The sequence below is a fragment of the Patiria miniata genome, unplaced genomic scaffold (genome assembly GCF_015706575.1).
Source record: "Patiria miniata isolate m_02_andy unplaced genomic scaffold, ASM1570657v1 HiC_scaffold_2, whole genome shotgun sequence".
NCBI lineage: Eukaryota > Metazoa > Echinodermata > Asteroidea > Valvatida > Asterinidae > Patiria > Patiria miniata.
Genome location: NW_024037058.1, coordinates 13,872,309 through 13,898,826, shown reverse-complemented (window position 1 = coordinate 13,898,826; position 26,518 = coordinate 13,872,309). Strand labels below are relative to the sequence as shown.

At 39.0% G+C, this 26,518-nt stretch overlaps 1 protein-coding gene across 4 annotated transcripts in view; it reads right to left on the bottom strand.

Annotated features, from left to right (window-relative positions):
• Positions 1 to 3,859: 3,859 nt before the first annotated feature.
• The window catches only part of LOC119726596, a 29,551-nt gene continuing 6,892 nt past the window's right edge, over positions 3,860 to 26,518 (bottom strand). For all 4 annotated transcript variants that reach the window (XM_038198334.1, XM_038198335.1, XM_038198333.1 and 1 more), the window contains 11 exons: positions 23,198 to 23,288; positions 20,116 to 20,342; positions 18,913 to 19,108; positions 14,669 to 14,815; positions 14,012 to 14,212; positions 13,466 to 13,612; positions 11,899 to 12,003; positions 10,769 to 10,888; positions 9,255 to 9,353; positions 7,062 to 7,235; positions 3,860 to 5,806 (listed from right to left, as the gene is read on the bottom strand). In XM_038198334.1, the coding sequence (XP_038054262.1) occupies positions 5,460 to 5,806; positions 7,062 to 7,235; positions 9,255 to 9,353; positions 10,769 to 10,888; positions 11,899 to 12,003; positions 13,466 to 13,612; positions 14,012 to 14,212; positions 14,669 to 14,815; positions 18,913 to 19,108; positions 20,116 to 20,342; positions 23,198 to 23,288 (1,854 nt within the window). In that variant the 3' untranslated portion in view covers positions 3,860 to 5,459. The remainder of the gene's footprint in view (positions 5,807 to 7,061; positions 7,236 to 9,254; positions 9,354 to 10,768; positions 10,889 to 11,898; positions 12,004 to 13,465; positions 13,613 to 14,011; positions 14,213 to 14,668; positions 14,816 to 18,912; positions 19,109 to 20,115; positions 20,343 to 23,197; positions 23,289 to 26,518) is intronic.

The following is a 26,518-nucleotide window of genomic DNA, read 5'->3' as shown; positions in this document are numbered from 1 at the left end:
ATGGTATTGTACGGTAAGGTAATATTGAAAACAATTTTGCATTATTATTCTGAAGTGATAACTCAGAAAAAAAAATCTCAGAAAAATGTTCACCAATTCAGTTAGCTTTACATGTATTTCATTTGGATCATAATTACCCGAGTTTATATTCAATTCGAGAAAAGTACGGACAGATATTACTAGTATACCCCCACCATTAAAAGGACGTACACAAAAGTCTGGGCAAATAATAATAATAAAAAACACCCTCCACTAATGTACAAATTATATTAGTACGGTACAACCTAATGACCAGATTTTAGTGAACTTTCTGTGTAAAATATAGGCCGGGAATTGTGTTTTAGAAAATAATGCTCCATTCAGTACAGTACAGTGTACCGTAAAACAAATGAACACATATGTATACCAGCTATTTTCTGTCTACTTTTCCACCAAATTATACTCAAATCTTGAGCTATTAGAGGTTGTGCTATGTGTTGAGATAAGCCAGTTCGGTATTTCAACTACGCATTTCCAAAAATTTCCAAAAATTCTAACCAATCATAGTCGTCCATGTAGGCAGCATCTTTAAAGATATATCAAAGGCACTTCTTATTGTATGGCCGGTTCAACATCAAAAAGCCGATCAAAATACTATTCCTTTCAATTTCAATAAGAGGATCCAGTCGGATACATTGATGTTGCATGTACGCGCAACCCTCAATCATCTTCATTAATCCTACATGTGAAAGTGGATTTCTAAAACAAATTTAGTTCACAGCTCGCTTGAACTTTTTTTATATTACTATTATTTTTACAGCAGTTCATTTGTTCCCTCACTGCAAATATAAAATATCAGAAACACTTTGTTTTGACATGCACGTCATCATGCCCATGTGAATTATGAATCAGCCTTTTTCATCTGCAGTGACATATCGAGCTAAGAAAAAAAAATGGTCGACTGCCTTTTGTTGTAATATTGAAATACTGCATTAAGTCTTAGAAATAATTAAATTTGCAATATAGTATGGACAAAATTACAGAAATATACATTTTTTTTTAGTATCAAAATAGACACCTACATTATCTACAACACCTAGACAAAAATTAATATTTACAACTATTATTTTATGGCAGAAAAGCCCCCAGACCCAACTACATGGACAGAAACCATTTAAACTGAAGAAAAGACTGCTCAATATAACTAGATGTACAGTATGTTTACGGCATAAAAAAATTGCAGGTGCATTCAAAAGCAATTTTGTCTAGTCTAATGCAATGCTGTTAAAAAAAAATATGTCTTCAACCAATGGGCATAACTTAACACTTTACACAACTTCTTTTACAAACAGAATCGTGACATATTGCCATATTGGATACATGTAGCCTACATTCCGCGGAATATGCATGTCAAGGTATTGCACTGTATGAACATGAGCATTGTCTCATCACATGCATATATAAGGGGTGGGGTGGGGGGGGGGGGCAGGCCTCTCCCCGATTCCTTATCCCCTTTTCAGAATTCCCTTAACATGTGATTGACTTCAGGCTGAATAACACGGGTGGCTGCTGTATGTTCCGACACCCTTATGTTCCGACATCCCTATGTTCCAACAACCCGCACATAAGATTGTTAGCCCATTTAGGGTTAGGGTTGGGGTTAGGAACATGAGCAGTTGGAACATAGGGGTGTCAGAACATGTATAACCGAATAACAAGCAACTAAGCCCTGTACAGTCATGGAACCTTCCACTGTCATATAATGAACATGCCAAGCACTCTATTTGCTAATAACTTGTAGTACACAAACATGGCCCGCAAAGCTTTAATGTACAATTTTAAGGCTTGGGACATTTTAATTATATTCCTTAGAGCTGAAACCAAATCAGCACACTATAACTCAATATTGTGAAAAAAAAGATGTTCTGCTAAATATGATCCAAATTTTAATATGTTCTCCCAACACTTCAGATATGTACATATACATCAATAATTACAAAGGAAACTTCGCAGTAACATCAAAACAAAGACTACAACAAAACAATAATTACCAAAAATAATCACCTTAAAAAAATGTTAACAAAAAAGTTGAAATCATCATCCCACTTACAAAGTCAAAATGAAATTTAGCGTACATGATTTGGGAAGGTACTAGTCATTGCCCAAGACGTCCGTGGTGAAGAGCGATAGCTGCATTGTTGTGTAAAGCCCTTGCATAATTGTTTTTTTTTTGTTTTTTTACTTTCTCTCGCTAAAAATAACGTCTTGGTAATTTCGTAGCAATGGTGGCGGGGCCATTTTATGTAAATAAGACCGTCTGTTATTCGAACAAATGCAGTTCCCTTTTATAGCTCCATGTTTGATCACCGCAAGTGCAGCGCATATGTTTACAACCGTCCAGTGGGCCACATGAACGTGTTCTCTATCAACTTAGGTTTTGCCCTTCACCGACGTTTAAACGTCGGTGAAGGGCAAAACCTAATTTGATTTATATCACCCCGGCGCAAAATTCCATCTTATAATAGTTCATGCGGTACCCGCTGCTATGTACATCAGATTCGAACCAACCAACCGATCCCGTTAGCTCGGTGGTCGAGTGGTAAGACATCTGCACTAGAAAGCAGGAGGTCGTGGGTTCGAGTCCCACCCGAGTGATTTTTTTTCCAACTTTCACTCGGGAGGTAACACACCGAGTATACAGTGTTTAAACGTCAGTGAAGGGCAAAACCTAATTTGATTTATATCACCCCGGCGCAAAATTCTATCTTATAAGTGTTCTCTATCGCTGATTGGTTCCCTAGGAAAGCGATGATGCACGGTTGTAAACATGCACGCTACGTGCGCTTATGTTTACAACCATACGCGTCAGGCGAGCCATCCTGTTCTCGATCGCTGATTGGTTCCCTAGAAAAGTCTAGGGAGAAGAAAAAGAAAAGTTAAACCGCTGAAACGAAATGGCCAAGACGTCAGTGCGAGTAGGCCCGCTGGTCTTAGAGGGCGCACTATATGCGTTGTCTACTATCGATCACAAGCGTCTTGGGCCAAGACTAGGAAGGTACATGTAAGGAGGAATAACTATGTTCTATGTTTCAGTCTATCTGAATACAGGGTATATGCATCATATACATACTAATGATCAGAAAATATATTTGAAGCAACATTTCCTTGAATTGTTTTTTCGCAGCTGTGTAACTTTAAATTTCACATAAAAGTTTTAAACACCCTGTATGTAAACAGCAGACATTTTTCACTTGTGCGTTCACTCCCTGTGCACATTTCGGGAAAAAAGTTGCAACCAGACGCCACTTCTGCGATTGTGTACAAAGTCTATGGAGAGTCACAACATTTTTCTAAGTATTTCCTAACAAAATTGGAAATGTGTCTCCTCCAGATTCATATCTTATCATCATTTTTGCCATGAATGACCTTCATTGAAATGATATATGAAGAAAAAAGTTGTGTCAGGTTGCAACATTTTTTCATCAAATGTCCCTTAAAGTACAAACTCTACATGTACATATTTATATGAAAGTGACATATGAAAGATACACTTTCCATACAAGCACTGTGTCATAAAAAAGACCAGAACAGCATACTGAGCAGCACTGAAAACAATTAAATGACAGTCTGCCACACTGCACAGCACACGTACATGTACTGCATGCCAAATCATACGCAAATTTGCTCTAGCCCCAGTTTACCCTTCGGCTACAAGTCAATGTCCAGAATGGCTGTGTAGTTACATATAAGTGTTGTTATCTTAAGAATCTGGTCAGTTGCTTTGATGAAACTGCTTTGATCTGCTTTGATCAAAACAAAAGTGAGCTGATTTGTACTATCGACCAAGAACAAAGTATTAAGAAAGACACTACTAAAAAAATCTAAGTCATGAAAAATACAAGATTTATTTTGGCCCCATCACGAATCTGAAGTTGTAAACAATATAGGTTTGGCACAGCAAATGCCATAGTACTTTTTGTTCTATGTCATAGTAAAGAATCCAAAATTGACAGACACTTAAGTGTGTTAATTTTATGAGGTACTTTTCGAGCACAAACTTCTGACACAGGGTACAAAACGAATAAAAATTATCTGCCACATGTGACTAAAGACAATTCATGCCTTCAAAAACAGAGATATGTAACCATAAGTCCATTACGTCCTGGTTCTCTTCACCTGACTAATGTGCAGAGATCAAACGACACATACTTTGTCCTTGTCTTTTGAGGGGCATCCAGCCCTCTACAGGCTTACATATGGTCTTAGTCCAAGACAGGCTTTGGATTCTCCTTATACAGCCGGTTTTTGTCAAGCGTGGCAAAGCCACCGTGGCAGTAGAGGTCCCAATCAAATCCAGTCGTCTTGTTGGCACTACTCAGGAAATTTCGAGCAAAACCCGTGCAAGATGTATTCAAGCTAATGTATGCCCGTGGTGGTCATTATCGACTAGATGAATCAAATCCAGTCTCGGGAGTATTGTTAGCACTACTCACGCAATTCCGAGCATACATGAATCTCAGAATCTCAGAAAGTTGACTGGATATCGCCGCTAGGCATCATCATCCAGTTTGACTTCACGCCGGTGCCGTGCAATGCATGTACCTCATGCATGCTGTATTCAAGCTAATGCACGCACATGAGGTATGTTCAGAATTTCCTAGGTAGCGCTGCCAATATTCCCAAGACTGGATTTGATTCATCTTGATAGTGACCTCTACCGTAGCGGCTTAAGTACCACGCTTGTCATGGACTGGCTGTATACAGGGACTAAAATCCAAATCCAGTCTTAACTGGACCAAGACTAGTAGCGGCTAAGCTGAACCTTCCTTGATCCCGCAAATCCCTCCAAAACCCTTTGGTGGACTTTGAAGTCTCTTCATGTACATGTACATGTAGGAGGGTTCAGATTTTGGTTAAAAGAGTGGTATGTGCACCCAATATGCACCCTATAAGCCTGTCTCAACAAGTGGCTCACTATATCTTCAACACGTGGATTATCTCACCAGACAAGTTGAGGGTCACATACAGGGTAAAATAACACAAACTGAAAAGATGGAGAGGATCATCAAGGGGTAACGGTACCTGTTGACACAGTGCACCATAAAAAGATGACTCATTACAAAACACATTAAAAAATACAAAAGGCATAATCTATTTACAGCTTGTTTAAATCTTACTGTGATATCAAAATGAAAAACTTCAGAAAGAGTAAATTTACAAAAAAAAATTCCTCAGCCTCCAATTTGATTTGATTCCATATAAACTGACTCCTTTCATTAATTCTATAAACCTGTACACATTACAAATTAACCAAAGTACATTACAATTTATTCGTATTAGACAGGCAAGGTCGATTAAACAACCAAAGAAGAAAACAAAATATGTTTTTTTAAAGGGAGTAACACCTTCCACCAAAACCATTTTTTTTTAATATATCCCTCTAGTTACACGTACAAAAAAACAACAAGGCTCAGTATGGGTCAAACCGCAGTATCCGTGTGTGAGGTCTGTCTGTGTGGTAGTCTGTCTTGGCTCACAACGTCCGGTAACCGTTGCACCTCGAACACAATCCCGTCTTCGTCTTCGCTCAGTGCCACTGATTCATAGGTTGGGGGTGGGCTCAAGGGTGGCCCCTCCCCCTGCTCCTCCTCTGCGATGAAAACGTCCCCGTCAGGCTCCTCCTCATTTTCCTCCGTGATCACGGCGGGCACGGCGTTCCGCTTGCCCGGTGGCGTAGAGTCGGTATCATCAAACACGCAATCAGAGTAGTTCGGTGGGAGGTCTATGGCACCCGCTGCTGTCACAGATGGACGCATGCCTCTTTCATCTGAAAGACATAAGTGGAGGGTTTAATACGAATGACTGAAGAACTTGCCGGCACTAGATCCTGGAGCTGTAATGAAGTCATTATGTGTCCTTACAGGGCATCCGGTATCCAGTCAGGTCAGCTCTTTGAGTGAATGGAAGACAAAGGCATTGTTCTGTCACTGTTCATGCACTGTTGCTTGTGAGCTAACATGGGTTCGACTTGTGATTGACTTGAGACATAATGAAGTCATGCTTTGTTCACATGTACACTTCCTCATAGGAGCTTGGTGGTTCTGTCCCCACCTGGCTCAATAACAACTGTGTTAGACCGATTTGTTTATTTCAAACCCACAAAATGATCTACAGAGGATAAAAAGTTATGTTATGCTACAATGTATGTGTATTCAGATCCTGCAAAATATGGCAACAATTTTACACAAGTTCCTGGCACAGGTAAACATCCCCTGAATATACCGATGTGGCCAATTTTACCAATGAAGAAAGTTTGATAGTTGCTGCCCAATTCTGATGTGAGACAAAACAATACTTTCAAAATGGTTGGTTGAGCCGATTCAACAACTGTTTTGAGACTGAAAAAGAAAAAGAACGGTTCAAGCTGTGAACATCTTTGTTCAAAACGTTTATTTAATATTTAATGACATGTTGTGTAAGTAAGTTTCATGAAATCTATCAATTGTTGCTCAGCTACACAACAAATCTGTAGCATAAACATGATAAATCATATACAGCCTGTCTCAAAAAATGGTACAATCAGAAAAAAAATTGGTTAAATATGAAATTTCAAAATAAGTCATTCTTACTTGGCATAATATTAAAGAACAAAGACTGGGCTTTCCAATAGTGTTTGTTTGATCTGATTTGCTTATTTGCAATTGTCACCAAAATCGATTTTGTGCCACTTTTATGCATGGGCAGAGTTGTTTCGAGTACTGTGCCATGCTGTCTTGAAGCTCACAAAAGATTGCAACTTGGCAAAAGAAACAAACCCGATTTTTGTATTCCGCAGTAAACTGGAGTTATCTCTGGATTGACAAAAGCAAATGAGATGAAACAAAAAGTATTGGAAAGCCTTGTCTTTTTTCTTTAATGTGATGCTCAAAACGACTTACTTATGTTGAGATTTAATAGTGAAAAAAAAAAAAATCGTTTTCGAGACAGGCTGTACATTGTAAAAGGTGCACTCTATTTCCACTAAATCAGTTGCTGCCAATGGTAGTCGTACATTATGCTCTCCAAAATCAGCTAGACCTTACCTCTACTGTGCACACTAACTATCCGCGTGACTCTTCCCACAGGTTCGTCCGATTGCCGCTTGCGAGCCATGGCAATGAGCCAGCAGATGGACAAGAGGCAGACGGCCCCAACAAAGGCACCTATCATGATGCTGGTGTGCTGGAGGTCTGTGTAGTCCGTGTTAGTGGAGTTGTCTGCAATATAGGCAAGGTACCAGTAAGTACACCCATACATGTAATACATTTTCAGATTCTGTGCACAACTATTGGGTAATAAGGTAAAAGCTAAGGAAACTTGACATGTTGTTGAACAGTCAATATTTAACTTTCATTTTGATGCCTTCCAGCGGTCTGCACAATGTCAGCCCTGGTGGTTTTCAGAGTTTCAAAAGCACAACATATGAACATGGACATTCACTGAACATGTTGATATACACCAAAATAACCGGTACATGCACCAATAAGATATGCTACTGTGGGCAAACTTCGACCAACAGTTTGCTTTAGCCTTCTGTCAATCTGAATGTGTACTAATTTTACAGGCGGAAATACACAAACATGCACTCAAATACTGAACAAGTTGAATGGGCTGTGGCAGTGCCAACATCTTAATGCTGAGAAAACTGCATTATTTGCAAGCAGTTACCCTTGATGTGGGTGCATGACATTAGACAACAGCTCTTACAACGGATAATCGTGGTGGCACTGCACCAAGTTGGCAAGGGGTGATGAATCACTTCCCTGGGTAGCCTAATAGCAGAATCAGGCGACTAGAATAAGAAGCAATTACGGCGGTGGTACCGTACTCAGGCATGCAACTGGGAAGTCACAAAAAAGGAGGAAATTCAAATCTTTCCAAGACTTTGTACAGTGTTTTTCTATTTTCAATGGCACACATTGGAAGTGAAAAAAGAGAAAATCAGCTGATCCGAGGAAAAGTTGCATGCCTGCATACTCATGCGACTAAGGTACGCCTTCTTGAAGACGAGGCGTGCGCATTTTGGTAACCCACATTTTGGTCAAAGGAGCCCGGAGTGTGCGCGTATTACCCGAGCGCGACTTGCGAGTGCGAGCCTGGTGCAGGATGAGTCTAAAGTGCTAACTAACATACGGCAACATATTTATATCACTTCAGAAGCCATTAACATACATGTATAACCAACACAGTGATACAGGTAGATCATGCTTTCTAGCTGAAGTTGAAGCTGTTATTTTTTGGCTCATGGTTGCATGCTATGGATAATTTCATGGGCATCATTGCTATAATCTGAAGTTCAAAAGTGAAATGTCAAAAAGAAGTTACAATGTAAATGAAAGCAGGCTTGGCTTATTGAAATGAATGCCCGAAATCTGTTTCATGAATGAAGTTAACGATGTTGGTGGACAATGTGTATATACATGTACGTGTACATTTTTTTTGTAACTGTGCATGAAGAAGTCCATGTGAACAACCCTGACATAGTACGAGCTAAACATGACTACAAATGTGCGTGTGTGAATTATCTTGTGAAAACTAGATGAAGACAGGATGTTTGTTCAGGCATTGATATGAAAATCTTTGAGTATGTTTGTACATGTACAATGTAGCTCTTACATGTATCACATTTCAGGTTGACATCTACATGTATTCTACTAATTAGGTCCTGATTGTCAGTCCTTGGAAGTCAACATTACATGTATTCATGCCATTTAGGTCTCTTACACCTTTCTCACATATAACCCTTACAATGTACACGTATCATGTGCAATCTGAGGCTGCAAAGTGCAAGAAATTGTAAACAAAATGCTCTATGAATCGCTCTTACTAAGGCAAAAATTATAAAGCAAAGTGGCATTAGGCTTTCTGCCAAAATAGACCCAATAAAGGTCTAGAAAATTCTTTCAGCTCAAGACATGTTATATTTAATACACTGATGTCATTGTTTTCATAAAAAGTGATGATCTTCACACACCGACATGCCAGATGTCTGACATGTCAGATGGCCTACCCAATGAAAAAAAGGGGGAATTAAGAGTTCTGGAAAGTTTAGACAGTACCAAAGATAAGTTTAGATAACACAGGGATTCAAAAAAAAATTCTAGGATTTCAAAATGTGCCCTGGACCCAACGTCGAAAGTGCATTTTCTTGAATGTTCACATTTGCACACTCTACCACCTTGTTACCGTTTCACCCGGGAAAGATCAGAGTTTACAGTCAAGATGTGACCACTCACCCACAAATTCGCAACGGTTCCCATAATATTTGTCTTTGCAGATGCACACTCCATCGATACAATTCCCCTCATTACAGTCACCCAGCCGGCATGGCGTGCCTGCATTTTGATATTGTACAAAGAAATGAGTACCAGTGAATGCTGGTCCCAGTGCTAATACATTGGTACAGATTTTGTGAATAAAAGGTCCGCAATGTGAATTTTTTCAAAGTGCTGATGGAAAACAACACCAGGTGGTCAAAGTGAAATAGTTTACCACCAACCAGGTGTTTAAGGTGCAATAGTTTACTATCGACCTGAGTCCACATGCATTATGGTTCCATACAGGAATATACAGTTGGCAATTCAGTAACTGTCCGGTGTGATGGGACAAACTGTACGCACTAGCTTGCACGCCTGTTGCACAAATATCAAACAACTGATCTTCATCTCAACATTCACAAACCCCTCGCATCTTCAAAGAGCTGCATTGGATACCAATGGCGTTCAAATGTCTTGTCACATCTCTCTCTTGCTGTCACCATCAACGGGGTATGAGGGCACGGATCTTTGCAAAGAGACCCCTCTACCAAACTCTGACCAACTCTCTGCTCCACCTTTTTCTTATTCTCGTGGGTTGAACCTTTTGATTGACAGGTAACTACTGTGGTATGGATTTCAGTATTTGAGTGTGCTAATTCCCAAACGAATCAAACATGCCAAATGCATATCGGAGCATAATGAAGCACCTAAAAGACCCAAGGTAAATTACCCACTTTATCATCGGTCATTCGTGGGTTCTTTTAATATGCGAAGCCAGTTTACTGTATGTTGTACTGTATGGTTGAATGATTCATTTGAAGGACATAACTCTTTCAGATAAGGCTCTTTCACGACCAAACATGTGCACCAATCTTGGCAAGATGCCGGTGTGAATCCAAGGAGCAATATGTGGTATAGTTTTCACATCCAAGTACTGCTGCCAGTCAGTGTTGCTTAACCGTAACCCTCCTCAATCCTCCGGGCAGTTTTGGAGGATTTTGGTGGATGCAGTGTGTTGATGCATTTCGTAGGCTTTACAAGGCACTGCTTACATTGCATGTTCAGCCTTGCATAATTGAGCCCTGCATTACATGTACATGTATGCTTGATATCCTCCGTACTGCTTCTGAAAGGCATCAGCACTGCCTCAACCCATTAACAGTGATTGCTGGAGGATTTTGAAGGAGATTTCGAATGATTTAGGCAATGGTTACCCCTCTTATGCACAGTTTCAAGAAATAATGGATACTTTTTGAGGATTGAGGCAGGATTAAGGATGGTTCCTAGCCAAAAGGGCCTAGGGGGTTAGGGTTAACTAAAATAAAGGGAAAATTGCCCCTCCATAAGTACTGTGAGATGTTAGTTAGTGTTGACAATTGCTCTTCCATTCTGGCTAATTGTCTGAAAGCAATTAATCTTTTCTTCTCGAATGAGATGTCACTTTTATTTACCCTCAAAGGAATTTAATCTATTCCAAAGACTGAAAGACTTACTTTCTTGGCAGAGTGGTTGGAGGAAGTTGCCCTTGCAGAAACAAATGAAGCCTGGCCCATTTGACATGGGCTCACATGTTCCTCCGTTCTGGCACGGCATTGAAAAACAGTCATTGTTTACTGTTTCAGAAAAAAAGAGAGAAACTTTCCATATAGCAGATGTCAGTAATTACATGAATTATGTAATATTAGATTGTTTTGAGGGGAATGTACATGTAAGAATATAATTATTGCTAGAGCTATAACAATAGCAAGTGCATTGTATTCTTACATGTATATCCTCCACACACACAAAAAACATCCATTATAATTATTTATATCAGGTTGACTTTATCCGAGAAATCTACATTTAATGAAGATTGCGGTCTGCTTTCCTCACTTCCACATTAACACTTTTCCAGCATCTCAAAACCCATCGGTAGATTCTTCGCAACTTGTATTTGATGTTCGCAGAAGTTGCTGTCACCCCTGTTGCTTTCAAGGTATTTTAGCGTATTTAGTTCTCAAATTTTGTTGGATTTTAGCTGGCTATACATTTGTAGTTGTTGGCAAACCAGTACAGTGCGATGTGTTCGTGAATACCCTGGATGTGCGTGCACCCAAACTGCGTGCTACGGTCTCTTGACTGGTTGACAAACATGAGTTTGTACATGTACCGTACATGTACGCTCTTATTGAGTAGGAACCAGCGAATAACTGAGCATGTCAAATATTTCGTTCAATTTGGAAAACTTGCTTGGTATGCAGTGATTCTCTTTAAAGTGCGATAACAGAACGACATACCCAAGAAAGTGTAAATAAAAGCTTTTACTTCTTGGCTGGTACAATGAACATGTGTACATAACCTTTCCTATCAGGGAGGCATTGAGCGCTGGTTATGCGACCCCATACGCCAGCCGATTAAAGTCCACTTTCTAAAATCATGATCATCATGTCATTTCAAAATCTGGACTACATGTAAGCTGTTGATTGTTTTGGCTATGATATTTCTTCTTTGGAATTTGTTTAAAAAAGAACAAAGGAAACCTTTCCTATGGAAATCAAAGCCATTTATCCTGGTACTTGGGAAACTTTGGAAATGAGAGTGATTTAAATTGAAAATGTATGTAATTTCAGATAATTTAATGTACCAGACTGGCAGAAATCTCCGTAGTATCCATAGCGGCACCTGCATGAAGGTCCAGGGGTGCTACAGGTTCCTCCGTTGAGGCAAGGAGAGGGATCGCAGATATCTTCTGATTATGAAGAAGGGAAGTCAGATAACCAAACCACACATCGAAATAAATTCCTGTCCTTATCTGACCCTGACACTATAAGCAGGATTTCATTTTTTGAGTTTTAGAAGATCAAAAAAATACTATATTTTGGGGTAGTATACAATTACATTTGCAAACATCCAAAAACAAAACTACCAAATTGTTATGAAATACCTTACTTGACTGGAAGTGAATAATAGTCTCAAGCATCCTACATTGTACATGTATGGAATCATGGCACCTGGTGTGCCGTCACTTTCAAGAAAAGTTGATTTTTTTGTATCAATTTCCAACAACGGTCAGCTGACCTTTGTTGGGGGAAAGAAACTGACTTTTTTTTCAAGCACTGCCCCCAATTTACTTAATTTAGTTAGTCCACATTTCGTTTGCAATCGGTAACACATCCCTGAATGGGATTTTCCAGCATCTATGAACACAAAACTTATTTGCTCTATAATACTGACCCCCGTTTATCCGTTACTGAAAATAACAGCAAAAGCAAATGTTGTTTAATGTATGTGTACCTTTAACCCTAACCCCTTCAGCACTCATACTAGAAAGTATCCTGAATCTTCCAAAATCCACCAAGTTTGTCGTGTCGTTTTTTGGTGTCCTGAGTCTATCAGAATCCACCACTGAGTCCATCAGAATCCCCCAGTGTAGTACATACATGTATACCTCGTACACACCAAACATATAGCCAAGGAGTTAAACTGTTGACATCCTGAATCCATCAAAGTCCCCCAACAGCTCAATATGGAGGTACCCTGAATCCATCAAAATCTTGCAGTACCGCTAGGCTTACTGTCCTTAATCCATCAAAATCCCCCAACTTTTTCAATATGGAGGTATCCTGAATCAGCCAAAATCCTCCAAAACAGGGATTTGGATGGATTCAGGTACGTTAGGGTTAATATACAAAGGTTGTGATTCGACACAATCTTCACAAGAATTCCTGACAATTGAATTTTATGCTGTCCACAAGACCAAAAAGATACTGATGATTAGCATAGCAGGCTAAATGTATCTCCATGACAGCCAGCGTAAATATAAGACTTGTAGCCGATTTCATGAAACATAGCATACATTTTTTGTAACTTACTTCAAGCGTAGGATTTACGCAAGTTTCTTGTAATGTTGTTGCGCAGCTTGCTTTACTTAATTTAACAATTTAATTTGATTATGTGTATAATTACAGCGTAAATGAAGGATTTCTGTTCAGTCTGAAAACGTGAGTTGAATTGCATGTACATGTACCTCCGCCTCTGGTTTTGAAAATACATTTGTTCGACTTTACTCAGGATTGTGCGGCAACTCTAAAAATCCTGTCACGGGTAAAATAGCAATTCATTTCTTCAAACACAAGGCCGTGAGTTTCTCGTTTCAACCTTCATGACCTTGAGCAATGACAGGCTCCACAACACTCACGATTTGTACATACCATGGCATATGTCAGTCAGGCTATCTCGTGCCTCATCGGAACCATCACCACAGTTGTCTATGGAGTCACAAGTCAATGTGCTTTTGATACAACGGTGGTTTTTACAATAGAAATATGAGTTGCCATCAGCACATTCACCACGGGAACCTTGAAAATCGATGAGAAAGAAAGAAAAAAAGAAGGAAAAAACCTCTTAATATATCCCAAAGCACATGTGCCTGTTTTCCCTATTCTCCAAAAATGTCAATATTGTATTTTAGAAAATCCTCAATTGTTTGAACTGAAAAACTATGCGAACAGTTCATTGTGAAATTGTTTCATAACGCACCACGATAACTATGGGAATCCGCTATCATGGTTTTAGCAAAAGAAAGTTCAAGAGCTGTAATCATCTAAACACCTGTACATTGTAATTGAACAAAGCGGAATTCTTTGTTTAATTGATATTATCTTTTAATTGATACATATTCTTTTGTTTAATTTGATACCCTCCCGTCATTTTTGTCTAACCCATTTATCAGCCTGTCACACTGCATCTTGACTTACTCGGTTCTTTAAAGGCAATGATGTCCATGCTTAGTGTGAGCGTGGCGTCTCGTATAACTCCACGCCAGCGGATGTACATAGATGACTGTGTAGAGATGACTTCAGTCCGTTGCTCTAGGGTGCCGTCATACAAGAGGGGCGCCTGTGACGTGAGGCCATCTCTGATCTCAATTGGGCCGCTGTTTGAATCCGCATTAAGGACTTTTTTCAGTCGCGCAATAGAAAATGGGGAAAAAGGGATACGTTAAGTTCCAACCATTTATTGCTTTGAATGATTGGTGCCATATAACAAAACAATAGTTGACTGCTGTGATGTGGGATATGCCGTTTTGAACCCCCTCCGGGTGCCATGCGCCCCTCGGGTGTTAAACACATCATATCCCACATCGTATCAGTTAACAATTGTTACATGTAAATGCAAACTGGAAGACTGCCACAGCCAAATATTGCTCATCATTACATATGGGTTGTGCAGTATTCCATGACTTTTTTCCTTGAAATGTCAACTTTCCATGACTCCTTTCCGAGTAACAAAATTCCATGACTTTTCATGACTTTCCATAGCAGCCTTAAATTCCAGTATTTTTCAGGAACTGTCCGTGGGAATACTGACATCATACATGTATCTCAAGAGGGTTAATGCAGCTCAATACTCACTATAGGCAGTGAGGCTAATCTTCATCTCCGGTGCTGCCTCTATGTAATACAATCCATCTATGACTCTGGAATTTACAGCGGCAGGCAAAGGTGAAATAGGAACCTCCACCATATGGTAACCGCTGCTTATATCTGGCTTGGCTGAATCTGTGAGCAAAAAAAAGAAAACATTTGCTGGTTGTAAAAAACAAAAATAAAAGATATTCTAGATTTCTGTCACTATTTTCAAAACTGCATGATTGCTCCTTTAGCCTTAACCCTAACCTTCCCAAATCCTCCATGCATTTATATATTGCAAGTGATTAAGGGATTGAGGTTGCACAAAATGTACGGCAGAATTGTGTCAGTGGATTTTGGAGAACTTGTCAAGGTCTAGGCTATACCCTGTGTTTATTTATGCTTAGACATCCATGTATAAATGTAGGCCGAGTTAATACTTGAAATCATCCGCACTGCTCCAGGATAAATGTACATGTATTATCAGCATTGCCTCAACGTATTAACAGTGATTGTTAGAGTATTTTGCAGGATTGAGGCAGTGGAGGATGGAGGTTGTATCCAATTTGTTCATGGTGGTTTTTTTGGTGGCAGTTACAGGATTTGCAGGAATTAAGGGACTAAGCGGGTTAGGGTCATAGAGCTATATTAAATTGCTAGAGCGCTAACTCCTCATTCTGCGCGCCGAGACGCTTTGAAGCCGTCCTGGGCGCAGACATTTTGAATTCATGTGTGTGTTTGTAGAACATAAGGAAAATTAGATGGATTGAATTTTGAAAGTGTACTCTACATGCAACGCGCAAGTAGAACATGCGCAAACAACTTAAGCGCATCATTGACAGTTTAAAAAAACGTGACGGCAAAAAGCATCTTCAGCGAATACGCGCATGCGTTGCGCTGTTTGCGTAGAGCAAAATGACACGCTCATTTGCTGATCATACATTTCGGTTTTGGGCGTATTGGCTTCGATGACACACGAGTATGGAATGCAAACGCAGATATGCAAATAGCCGTACAAAAGCCGTACAAAATTTCTAGGTCTCCATAGGTTTGTGCACAAATATGGATGCGCCCAGCTGGCATTACTTTGAACACGAAGTTAGCGCTCTAGTAATTTAATATAGCTCTACGGTTAGGGTTAATACAAAAGCATGAAACCACCGGTGGTTTGTTTAATAAGAAATCAATCTCTATTTGTACTCTGTCCAATATGATACATGTACTTGAATACATGTACGGGTACATATATTAATATTACAAAAACTGCTGGGGCAGAAAAAAGAATTGCCTGGCAGATGGTCTGTCTATCTAAAGCCCAGACTAGTTTTAAAGCTATACAGTCCATCATTTGCAGCTATCCAAAAAGTAACTGACGTAATTATTATTGAGGAACATACTTGGTTGAAAGACAGTAAGGGAACTAAACTCCCTGTGAAATTATTCTTTCTAGCATGCTGTCATTTTAAAAAAATCTACGAAGAAGGCCTTTAATTCCAACGATATCGCGTAGCTGCAATTGGCTCAGTGAGAACGTGTCTCGGACGCTGAATTCAGGCCCAATTCAAAACATGATTCAGCAACTTGTGATTTGAAATCGAGATCCAAGAATGTTGTTGTTCTCAAAATATAAAACTGAAGCTGAGCTGAAACTTCATAAGGTTAGTTGTTGAGCACCCTTCTTTAGATTTTGAGAACTTTTTGTTGCTTTAAACAGGCATGCAACTGGGAATTAAAAAAAAAAATCAAATCCAAATCACACAAGCCTCTGTACAGTATTTTTCAATTTGTAATGACATTCATGAGAAGTAAAACCAAGGAAATCAGCAGATCCAAGGAAAGGTTGCATGCCTGTGTATTGGTTTAATTAAAACCACACCTAAAACACACCTGTGCTGATCAGCATGTCCTTGACCCAGTGGTTCTTCACTCTACCATGTCTATAGGGTCTATTACGAGTCCCTTTGAAACTTTCAGGTCAAGGTCAACCACAGCATCTATGTATATATGTACAGGTATTGGTACATGAAACAGTTCTATGTACCGGTACCTCTACCCACTACTCAGGTGTGCCTTAGGGTAGACTTGAGGACATCAGCAACTACATGTAGACAGCCACACTGTATGTAAGATGAATATTCCGTTGATTATGAACCAATCAAACTGCTCCGTCTCAATCTGGTAGCAAGTCCCATGGGTTGTGTACAAAGCCAAGAGAAGGTTATATTCAGGTCGGTACTTACTGGGGTAGAGGATGCGCAAACTATCTCCGCATGGCCTCTTCATCAATACATGCATGACATGATAGGATTTTTAATAGGTTTTGAAAATCAAAATTGAGGTTTTAAACGTTTTTCAAGCACCAAAATAGGCATTTACATGTGTTTTTAGGAAAACAGTGCAGTTGTTCAGCATGAGATAGCTATTGCTGACATGTACCGGTACATGTACCTCAAAGTCTCCACACTAAATAAAATTACCAATTGTTGTTGTTGGGTGTTTCACGACTGCAGAAAGTTTGAAATGATTTCAATGTATTTTGCCAAAAATATGAGCAAAAAATGTCATTTTGGATGTAACATTGACACCGTGTCAGTTTTACGTCCAAATGTGACATTTGTACCTTTTAGTAAAATTTCTGCGAAACATCACCCAAATTCACTTTGCGTACTTCTTACTATACATGCAACACAATAAGAAAAGCTTTTGTTATGGTAGTCAGGTATCAAATAAAGCAGAAATGATAGCTCGGTTGTGTGGATGTAACACTGACACGGTGTAAAACCCAATGTCACACTTCCATTGAGTGATTTTTACACCGTTACATCCACACTTGAGGTATTGTTTCTGCTATATTTGAACCCTGACTATACCAAAACAAAAGCTTTTCTTGGTGCTTAGGTGTCCAGTTGTAAATATGCAATGTCAGTTTGGGTAATATTTTACATAAAAAGTGTAAAAAATGGCAAAAAAAATATTTGGATGTAAGGCCAAAAAAAAAAAAAGTCGGTCTCTGGTCAGCGCGCGCGTCGATTTTAATCATGCGCGTCGATCTTTTTTTTTTCAAAAATGTTCCGCGGTAGCTCCAACAGCGCCCTCTATTTCCGCACCTCCTCAATTTTTTTTTACCAAAGAGCACCAAGGAATGGGAAATTGCACCAAGGCAAATGATCGAAAGCACCAAGGCAAATTATGGAGGACACCAATGTACATGAGGACACCAAAAGAAAATAGACCTACCTTGTCTGTACAATCCAAGCTTGAAAAAAAAAAAAAAAAAGCCGCGTGGCCGCGTCAATTACGGAACTTTGGTCTGACCAGAGACCAAATATTTTTTTTTTTTGGCCTAACATTGAAACGGTGTCAATGTTACATCCGAATTAATACATTTTTGCTCATATTTTTGTCAAAGTACTTTCAAATGATTTCAAACTTTCTGAAGTATTGAAACACCTTAAGACAAATATTATGTTGAGCAATTGTTTAGAATGCATTGATATTTTTAATAATATAACCAAATATATGAATGTAACATGCACTGCTTCCCAACCCGGTGGAATGACCCATATGGCAGACTAAAAAAATATGGGCTTTTATATAGTTACTTTAAATGAAATAGGTTCTAAGTTAATTGATATAGGTTTTCATAGGTTTTATAGGTTTTGCCGTGGGGCCTGCCACATGTACCGGTAAGTGCCTTTCTACACTTACATGTGGTATGGTGCTCAGATATTGAGCACCATGCAGCCATATGTATGTGTGTAACGCGAAATTGTGGCTGGAGTGGTTATCTTTTTTTTGCGCAAATACTTTCTGAGCACAGCGATTTCCTATGCTTAACAGGATCATGAGATTAGCCCCTGGTTCTGTCAGAAGCAATTCCAGCTCTCACAATTTTCACTTCATATCTCTTTTACAGCCTGTCTATGCTTGTTTGTGTACTCCCACTGTTGAAATTGTGGCTGGAGTGGTGATCTTTTTTTTGCGCAAATACTTTCTGAGCACAGCGATTTCCTATGCTTAACAGCTTCATGAGATAAGCCCCTGGTTCTGTCAGAAGCAATTCCAGCTCTCACAAGTTTCACTTCATATCTCTTTTACAGCCTGTCTATGCTTGTTTGTGTTCCCCCACTGATATCCATGCACAGGCTTCTATCGACTCGCAACGGCCGGACATTAGAAGTGACTTTTATTGCAGGAAACGTTTTGATGGCAAAACGCCGCCCACTGGCCCAGAAACCCACACTCACACAAGTAGATGTCATTGAGGTTCATGCGCTCTGCGGCGGCGAGGTACTGGTATCGGGCCTGGAATGCCCTGAACGCTGACTCATCGATGCGAGCGGGTCTGACATGCAGCTCTAGCCTGACCTCCCCTTCGTCATGAATCAACATATCTGGTCTTCGGCATCCGCAGTACTTAGTCACTGTAGACCCTGAGTATATCTGGGGAATGGAATGAAATACACACATATTAACCCTTGCCTTGCCCTGCGGCATTGCCCAGGGTGCCATCAGATAAGGGTTTATACATATGTATACGTTTGGCATGTGACTTGAGCCTTTCAACTTTATGTATGAGTAAAGAGTGAGAGTTAATTCACACATTAATCTTAAAAAACAAATAACTTTTCATTCAGATAAATATTTAAAAGAAGTTGGTAGTCATATCAGGTCATCCATACATGTACATTTATTTCCTCATGGTCCTTTTTTTTTTATAACTATACCTCATACAGTACATATTCATATAACTTTATGAAATTTTTCTGAATATGTACAAGGCTTTGCCTTGGAAAAGTCAACTTCCTATACCTCGGGGAGATAATATTGACGGTCAACCCTCAATCCATGTTTCATTCCTACAATAATTTACGTATGCTGTTGGAGACAAACTGCAAAGTTTATTGTGTTTTGCTTTTTACTTTTTGTAATAATGGATATAATTTGTATGGATATGTTTTTTGCGGATTGCAGATAAACCACAAGTAAGCAGTACTTATAAATGTCAGAAAATGATCCTTCTAGCTTCCAAACGTCAGGCCCTTTAAATTTTATGACTTCAGTTTTATCATGCAATAAATCTTCACATAAACACACGGCAGTGTCATTTTTGAAGTTTCAATGCTACTCTGAATTATCAAAATGAAAACGTTCTATCTAGTTTTTTGGCTTGTTTTGAAATGGGGATTACATGTTAAAACACAAAAATCTAGCAAGTACTGGCCATCTCCATAAATGCCATATGGACCCCAAATTGGCTGAATCTCCCCGAGACAAGTACTCGGCACATTGGTTCATGTATATTTGAAATTCATAAATGTACATGTATGTACATTGTATGTTGCTCAAATTCTTCCTGACAATTCTGGCATGTCTGGGGTTCATAGTGTATGTCATTGTGTATGTGTATGACCAAAAAAAACCCACCCAAACTTGCCATGGATACTTACAGCCAAATAATCAAATTCCTCAGCGTCACACATGTTGTGGTGAACGTACTCGCTGCTGAGGTGGAAATCATCAAACGTGAGCCATAAGTCCTTGTCAGGGTCGTCTGGGATCAGTGTCAGCCAGCAGGAGTAGGCTTCAGGCAGCTTGGGGTAGGAGGAAGGGAACGAAGGCGAGGAGAACACACCCTCACTATTGGAGGAGTTGATTGTTATGGTCATGTTGCAATCTAGGGAAAGAATGAAAGAACAAAAGACGAAATGACCAGTCAACATGTGGGATTGTCAAAATATCAGCTTTGGCTTCACTCTGGCCTTAGAAATCATTTGGAAGCCTTTAACCCTAACGATCCCCAACCAGCCAAAGTCCACCACCAGGGTTTGTTGGAACCTTAGGATGATTACTGCACTAGTAAACTGACTGTGATGGGATTAGGCATAATGCAATGTGCAGTTTACCATACATGTATGTGTTGGGATAAATTTGCAAGGATGAGGAAGGTTCCCAGTAAATCACCCTGGGGAGTTAACGGTATTAGGGTTAATACCGGTAACCAAATCCAATCAAACTATTTCAAATATTGTCCTCATTTTAGGGGGGCTGGGTTTTACAAGGTGGTTGATACTTTGTAAGTACCAGTAGTTATCATAAGTCATGTAAGTCTTTTGGACAAACTTGGCTTACATTATAAACAAAGATTAACTCCATTAAACTGCATCGTGTACATACAGTATGTACAGCACATGTACAGTATGGGGATGACCTGGTGGCTGAACAGAGAGATAACATGGATAATGTGTTATGTAATTTGCAAATACTGTGTGTTTGTTTGCAAACTTTTATATCTTGTAACAAATAAAAACATAGCCACACTCTTCATGTTCTTAGAAATGTTTATTCTGTCAGTAATCTGCTTTGCCAGTATTCCTTCAAAAAGGTTTGAGGGTCAATTGCATACAGGTATGTGTATAACAGGATGACCTGGTGACTGACAACATAGTTAATGTGTTATGAAATTTGCAAATCTGTGTGTTTGCAAACTTTTATCTCTTCTTATAAACAAATAAAGACATAAGGTAGGGCCTAGCCACATTCTTAGAATTGTGTATTCTCTCAGTGAGCTGCTTTGCAGTATTCCTTCGAAACGGCTTTAGTATCAATTCCAAGAAAAAGCGGACATGTCTGAGAAATGGAAAATTTATAAAATCTTCAAAGCTGCAAGCATCACAACCTCACTGGTATCATATTATAGGGGACAAGAGCTTCCAGTATGAGTGATGTGGCAGTCAGATTGATACATGTATGGTTAAAAACAAATTGGCTAAAATTATTTTGACACCTTGTTTTTACATTGTACATTTGTACATGCAAAAAAAATGCAAGAATTAACGTGAGCTTTTGTTTTTAATAGGCAGAGAGAAATGTTCATATTTTCTAAGAAAAGATTTTGTTAATTTTTAATAGCTGTAACAGTACATTTGTACATATGACCTATAAATGATGGCTAAATTTAATGAATTTAGGTATGATTTTAGGTAGTCTTTTGGCACCTTGCTTTTACTAAGTACATCAATACATATGCAAACAAATGCAAGAATTATCCTGAGCTTTTGTTTTTATTAGGCAGAGAGAAATGTTTATATTTTCTGTGAAAAGATTTTTTTTGTTTGATTATTTGTTTCTGATATGTTTTTATTTGTACCAAAGATGGGCAGACAAGCTGTAAAGTGACTAGTGAGTTACAGGAACGTGAGTAGCCCAAATACATGTCCCTCTCGAGATTGTTTGATTATTTTTTAATAACTGTAACAGTAGCATATGACTTCATGTACACCCTAATACACTTAAAATATTTTTCCATCGGTGCACAGTGTGAGGAAACTTTCATATACAGGGTATTTAAATTTTTGCAAGTTCTTCTCTTGTACCATTGCCACCAACAGAAATTCATTTGGTTGACCTCTTTTGTAGTTTATTAATATCACTTTATTTCAAAGGAATCTTTTGTGAGTACATTTAAATACTTTGACTTTAGCGATGCCTTCAAACATGACCGTTCGTGAGGTCAGCGAAGTTCGCGAACCAAATTTGGTCCTTAGTTACCAGCCACCATGACAGCAAGCTTGGCAGGCTTATTTCCATCACATGACAGTGCGCCTTTATAATGCTAATTCCATGCTCATTTGCAACAGCTGCGTACCAATTGTATGCGGAGTAGGCATAGCTAGCCATCAGCGCTACAGTAATAATGTTCAGGCTTTTCTGCATCGGCTGCATTTGTCAAAACTACACAGAGCTAACTGACGACCACCTCTTAATGGAAATTTCCTTATAAATTCCAAGCTGATGGTTCTGAATCAATAAAGAACCATTTCAGAGTATATGCACACTACATTCACCGGTACATGGTTAGTATTGGTGCAAGACGTACATGTACATGTAATAGCGGGGTAGTTAATGATAGACTGTACAGCAATGTACCGCACAGCAGCATGCATGTTCCCATCAACGAACCTGACTCGATTGGTCTCCGAACCGCTCTGAATGAATGTCTTTAAAATCTTGCATTGCAATAGAGGTACCGAAGTGTTACAGGTAGGTTCTGGTTCACACGCTGGTTAGTGCGTTGCTGTCAACACACTAAAGCTGTGGGCCTGAACCAGAATACGCAGTAATACTTCGGAAGTCTAAAGGGTGTGATATGCAAAATAACAGTGCATGCGCAGTGGTGGAAACAAAATTAAGAGCTGTTCTGAAAACCGTTTGTCAGGTGACGTGATGTACACACGCATTGGATAGCGCTAGGAAAACTGCAGCAGTGCGTACAGAAACCAGACATGCTAATGCCACACAGTTCAGCTCGGAATTTCCCGAGCAGAAATGTAAAATTCCCAAGACGTCCTTTGCGGCGTGGTAGCAATTAATGTGTAGCGCCTGCTTCGGTGAATCCAATAGCCCGTGCACTCTTTAACCATGCTTGAACATTGCACTGCTAAGGACGTCTTCGCACCAAGGCTAGAGCATACATGTACTGGTACATGTACCGGTACATGTACCGGTACTTTACGATGCATTGGTACATACCAAGACTAAAGACATCTTTGCAGAAGTACAAACACACAGTAAGTACAGCAAGGCACCCCAGCCTTAGTTGTCTTCCAATAAGCATCATCTTCTGCAACAAAGAATACAAATAGACAAGATGTCTTAATTAACGCAAACTGTCAAACATGTACATTGTAATCATGCATGGAGCTGAACAACGAAACAGGCTAACATATGAAGGTTGCCATGCTGCATCTACCGGTATGACCCAAGTTTGGTTCCAATTGGACATGAACTTGTGAAATGAGACCAAGTTCACATGTTCAGCCTATTTTACAACTTGACCCCAGATGATCTTTGACCTCGGTATGTGACCTTTGACATCATTATCATATGAAGGTTCCCAATTTGCATATCTATGATTCAAGTTTGGTTCCTATTGGACTTCAACTTTGGAAATTAGGCCAATTTTACGAAACTTTAATACGTGCAGACAAACGTATACTACATGTACATGTTCAAAGTACATGTACATATACGGACAGATATAGTGATATTTGCATAGTCTCTTTCCTGAACAAAGTTCAGGCGAGACAAAAATAATACTGCCTTGACCTACATACATGTATACTGCATGGTAAACAACTCTGCATACTGGTACATACATGTACGAAATATGTGTGTATACTCATGTTGTATTTTGCACTAACCACAACATACGTCATGTTTGCCATCACATGATGTCTGTAGATAATTCAGTGGAAAAACACTTACGTGTAATATCAATATAACCCATCCTGTATACAGCACTTGTAATATTGATAATGACTGGGTTTGGCTGATAACAAAATACAAAGGTTAACATGAACAATAAGTGCGTGGACCTATACACTGTTCGGTCAATGACTGCAGCCAATGCGCACAATTGCACATGTACAAGTACCGGTAATTGTACATGCGTGTACCGTAGGTTTACCAGTATGTTTAAATACACAAATTTATTTGAACAAATTAATTGTCAACTCTTCATCACTATACAAATATTCTCAAGTGAATCTATATATGACCCAATTACATAAAATGTTGTTACAGTCAGCCAGCTTAGGGCTCGCAATTACAAGTAGTTGGAAAATGGTTTATTTAATAGAATCCTATAGGCCCCCTATATACCGGTAGCTTGTTTTATGATTGGAGCTAGTAAAAACAAAATCTTGCTAGGCATGCTAGGTAATGAGTAGCCAAAAATCAGTTTAAGCTTGGGCCCAATTTCATGGCACTGGTAACAACAGAATTGTGCCCAAATGATCATAATAAAGTGCTGAAGTGCAAGCAGAATATTTTCTGCAAAAACACAATAAAAAATAAGCCAAAAAAATAATTAGTTACGGGATGTACGTGTACAAGCATGCACACAATCCAAAATTCCTTGCTTACCCGTGAAATATGCTTACTACGGTATACACGGGATTTCTATCATGTCTATGCTGTAGTAAAAAATGATTGTGCACTATTCGGTATAAAGCAGAGCCATGAAATTGGGCCCAGTTGCAATTTGAAAGCAAAGTACATGTACAATGTACACACATGTGTACATGTACGTGACATACCCGGTACATGTACATGTAATGTGTTTTTGTGCACAGAAAATTGCTGTATTTAATAAGAGCAGTTGGGCCCAGAATAGAAATGGGATGCACATCAACAAGTTCAGCAATTCTAAATGAAATCATTAAAAAAAATTGCTTTCAGTTGCAGCAATTTTTGTTGATTTTGCTTATTTTCCACACCTGAGTGAATTAAGCTTCCCTCGATCCACACTACCGGTATGTACACACCCTACCATCAGCATGGACATGATGGATGGAAAATAATATTCATCTTTTTTTTTATTAATGAATGCAGTAGGGGACCTATTCGCTCTTTGCACGCTCCGCCATATACAGAGCCTCGATCTGGCAACTAATTAACACAATGATGACAATGAATAGCCGGTTCAGTGATGCCCGGGTATACACGGGTATCACTGAACCCCGACACGGGAATCACTGAGCTTGTGTAAAGTTGCCCGATCGAGGCTCTGCCGGAAAAGTGAAAAGAGTGAATTGCTACACATATTGGGTACTGTCAGTCATCTACACGTTTAGTATAGGCATGAGAATGAATTTTAATGATAAAAACAGGAAACTTGTGAAAAACCAGAAACAAAGATGTGAAATTAGGCCAAAGAAAAGCCCCAAAACAGGCTCAAAATAAATAAAAACGCAGAAATTTGGGCAAAAACAAACAAACAAACAGGAATTCCTGTTTAAACAGGAAGATTCTTCGAACTTGAAACTCAACCATTACCGATCACCATACAGTGTCCATGTTCACTCTCTGGGTAAGACCTTACCGTAACGGCGTAAGGTAAACTTAAAATACATTGTATGGTACATATGTGTAAAACAATTAATGCCTGATTTTAAAAGGAGATTATTCCACAAGGTAGTTTGGAAAATGGCAACAATAGAGACAGAGTTTACAAGTTTAATCCACACAGTGTGTATCCATTATTCATGCACTACTGGATCCCTAAATTTGACCTATACTTATTTATAAGCACTCAGGAAGCGCGTGACCATAGTCCACAGGCATGACAGGAAGGCCAGGGTCACAGTGTCCTGTATGATTTAATGGACTCTACATGTACCATCACAAGGACTTGTACTTCAATGGTATTCATACCAGTATTCACACAAGAGATATCTCTTTACTTGAGAAAATAACTGGTCTTTTTTCTTTGTTATACATGTACGTACCGGTAACATGAACAGACACAATGCAAGGAAAAGGGTGCTTAGGACAAATTCAGTTTCTAATCTACATGTACATAGACACTTTCATTTGACATTATTGACATATTCTTTCAAACAAAATGCAACAGAATTTTTTTCACCACAATGCATTTCCATAAGGTTCCTAGAATGACTAAAAGATCTACATGTGTGTAAGTGGTGGAAATATGCTTAATTTGCATAGATCGTTAATACCTGCCGTGTATACATTATATTCCTATACTATTATTTGGCTAAACACCATGTCTTTTTACTTTTTATATTTTGAAAAGTTCATTTTGGTGATACTTCTTACACATCCTTACTCCAATAACATTTTGTAAAGCATAAGTGACTGAATAATTACGAGGACAACATTAGGGGATCATTAAATGTTATGATTTGTGGAGCCCTTTATCCATAATGTCTGTCCTTCGTTACGTACGCAACACTTTAAAAAAACAATATCCACCATATTTTCTAAACTACAAAACCAGTTCCTTTGCAGGTGAGGATATTTGTTCAAAGCTTGCAATGTTGACAGCAA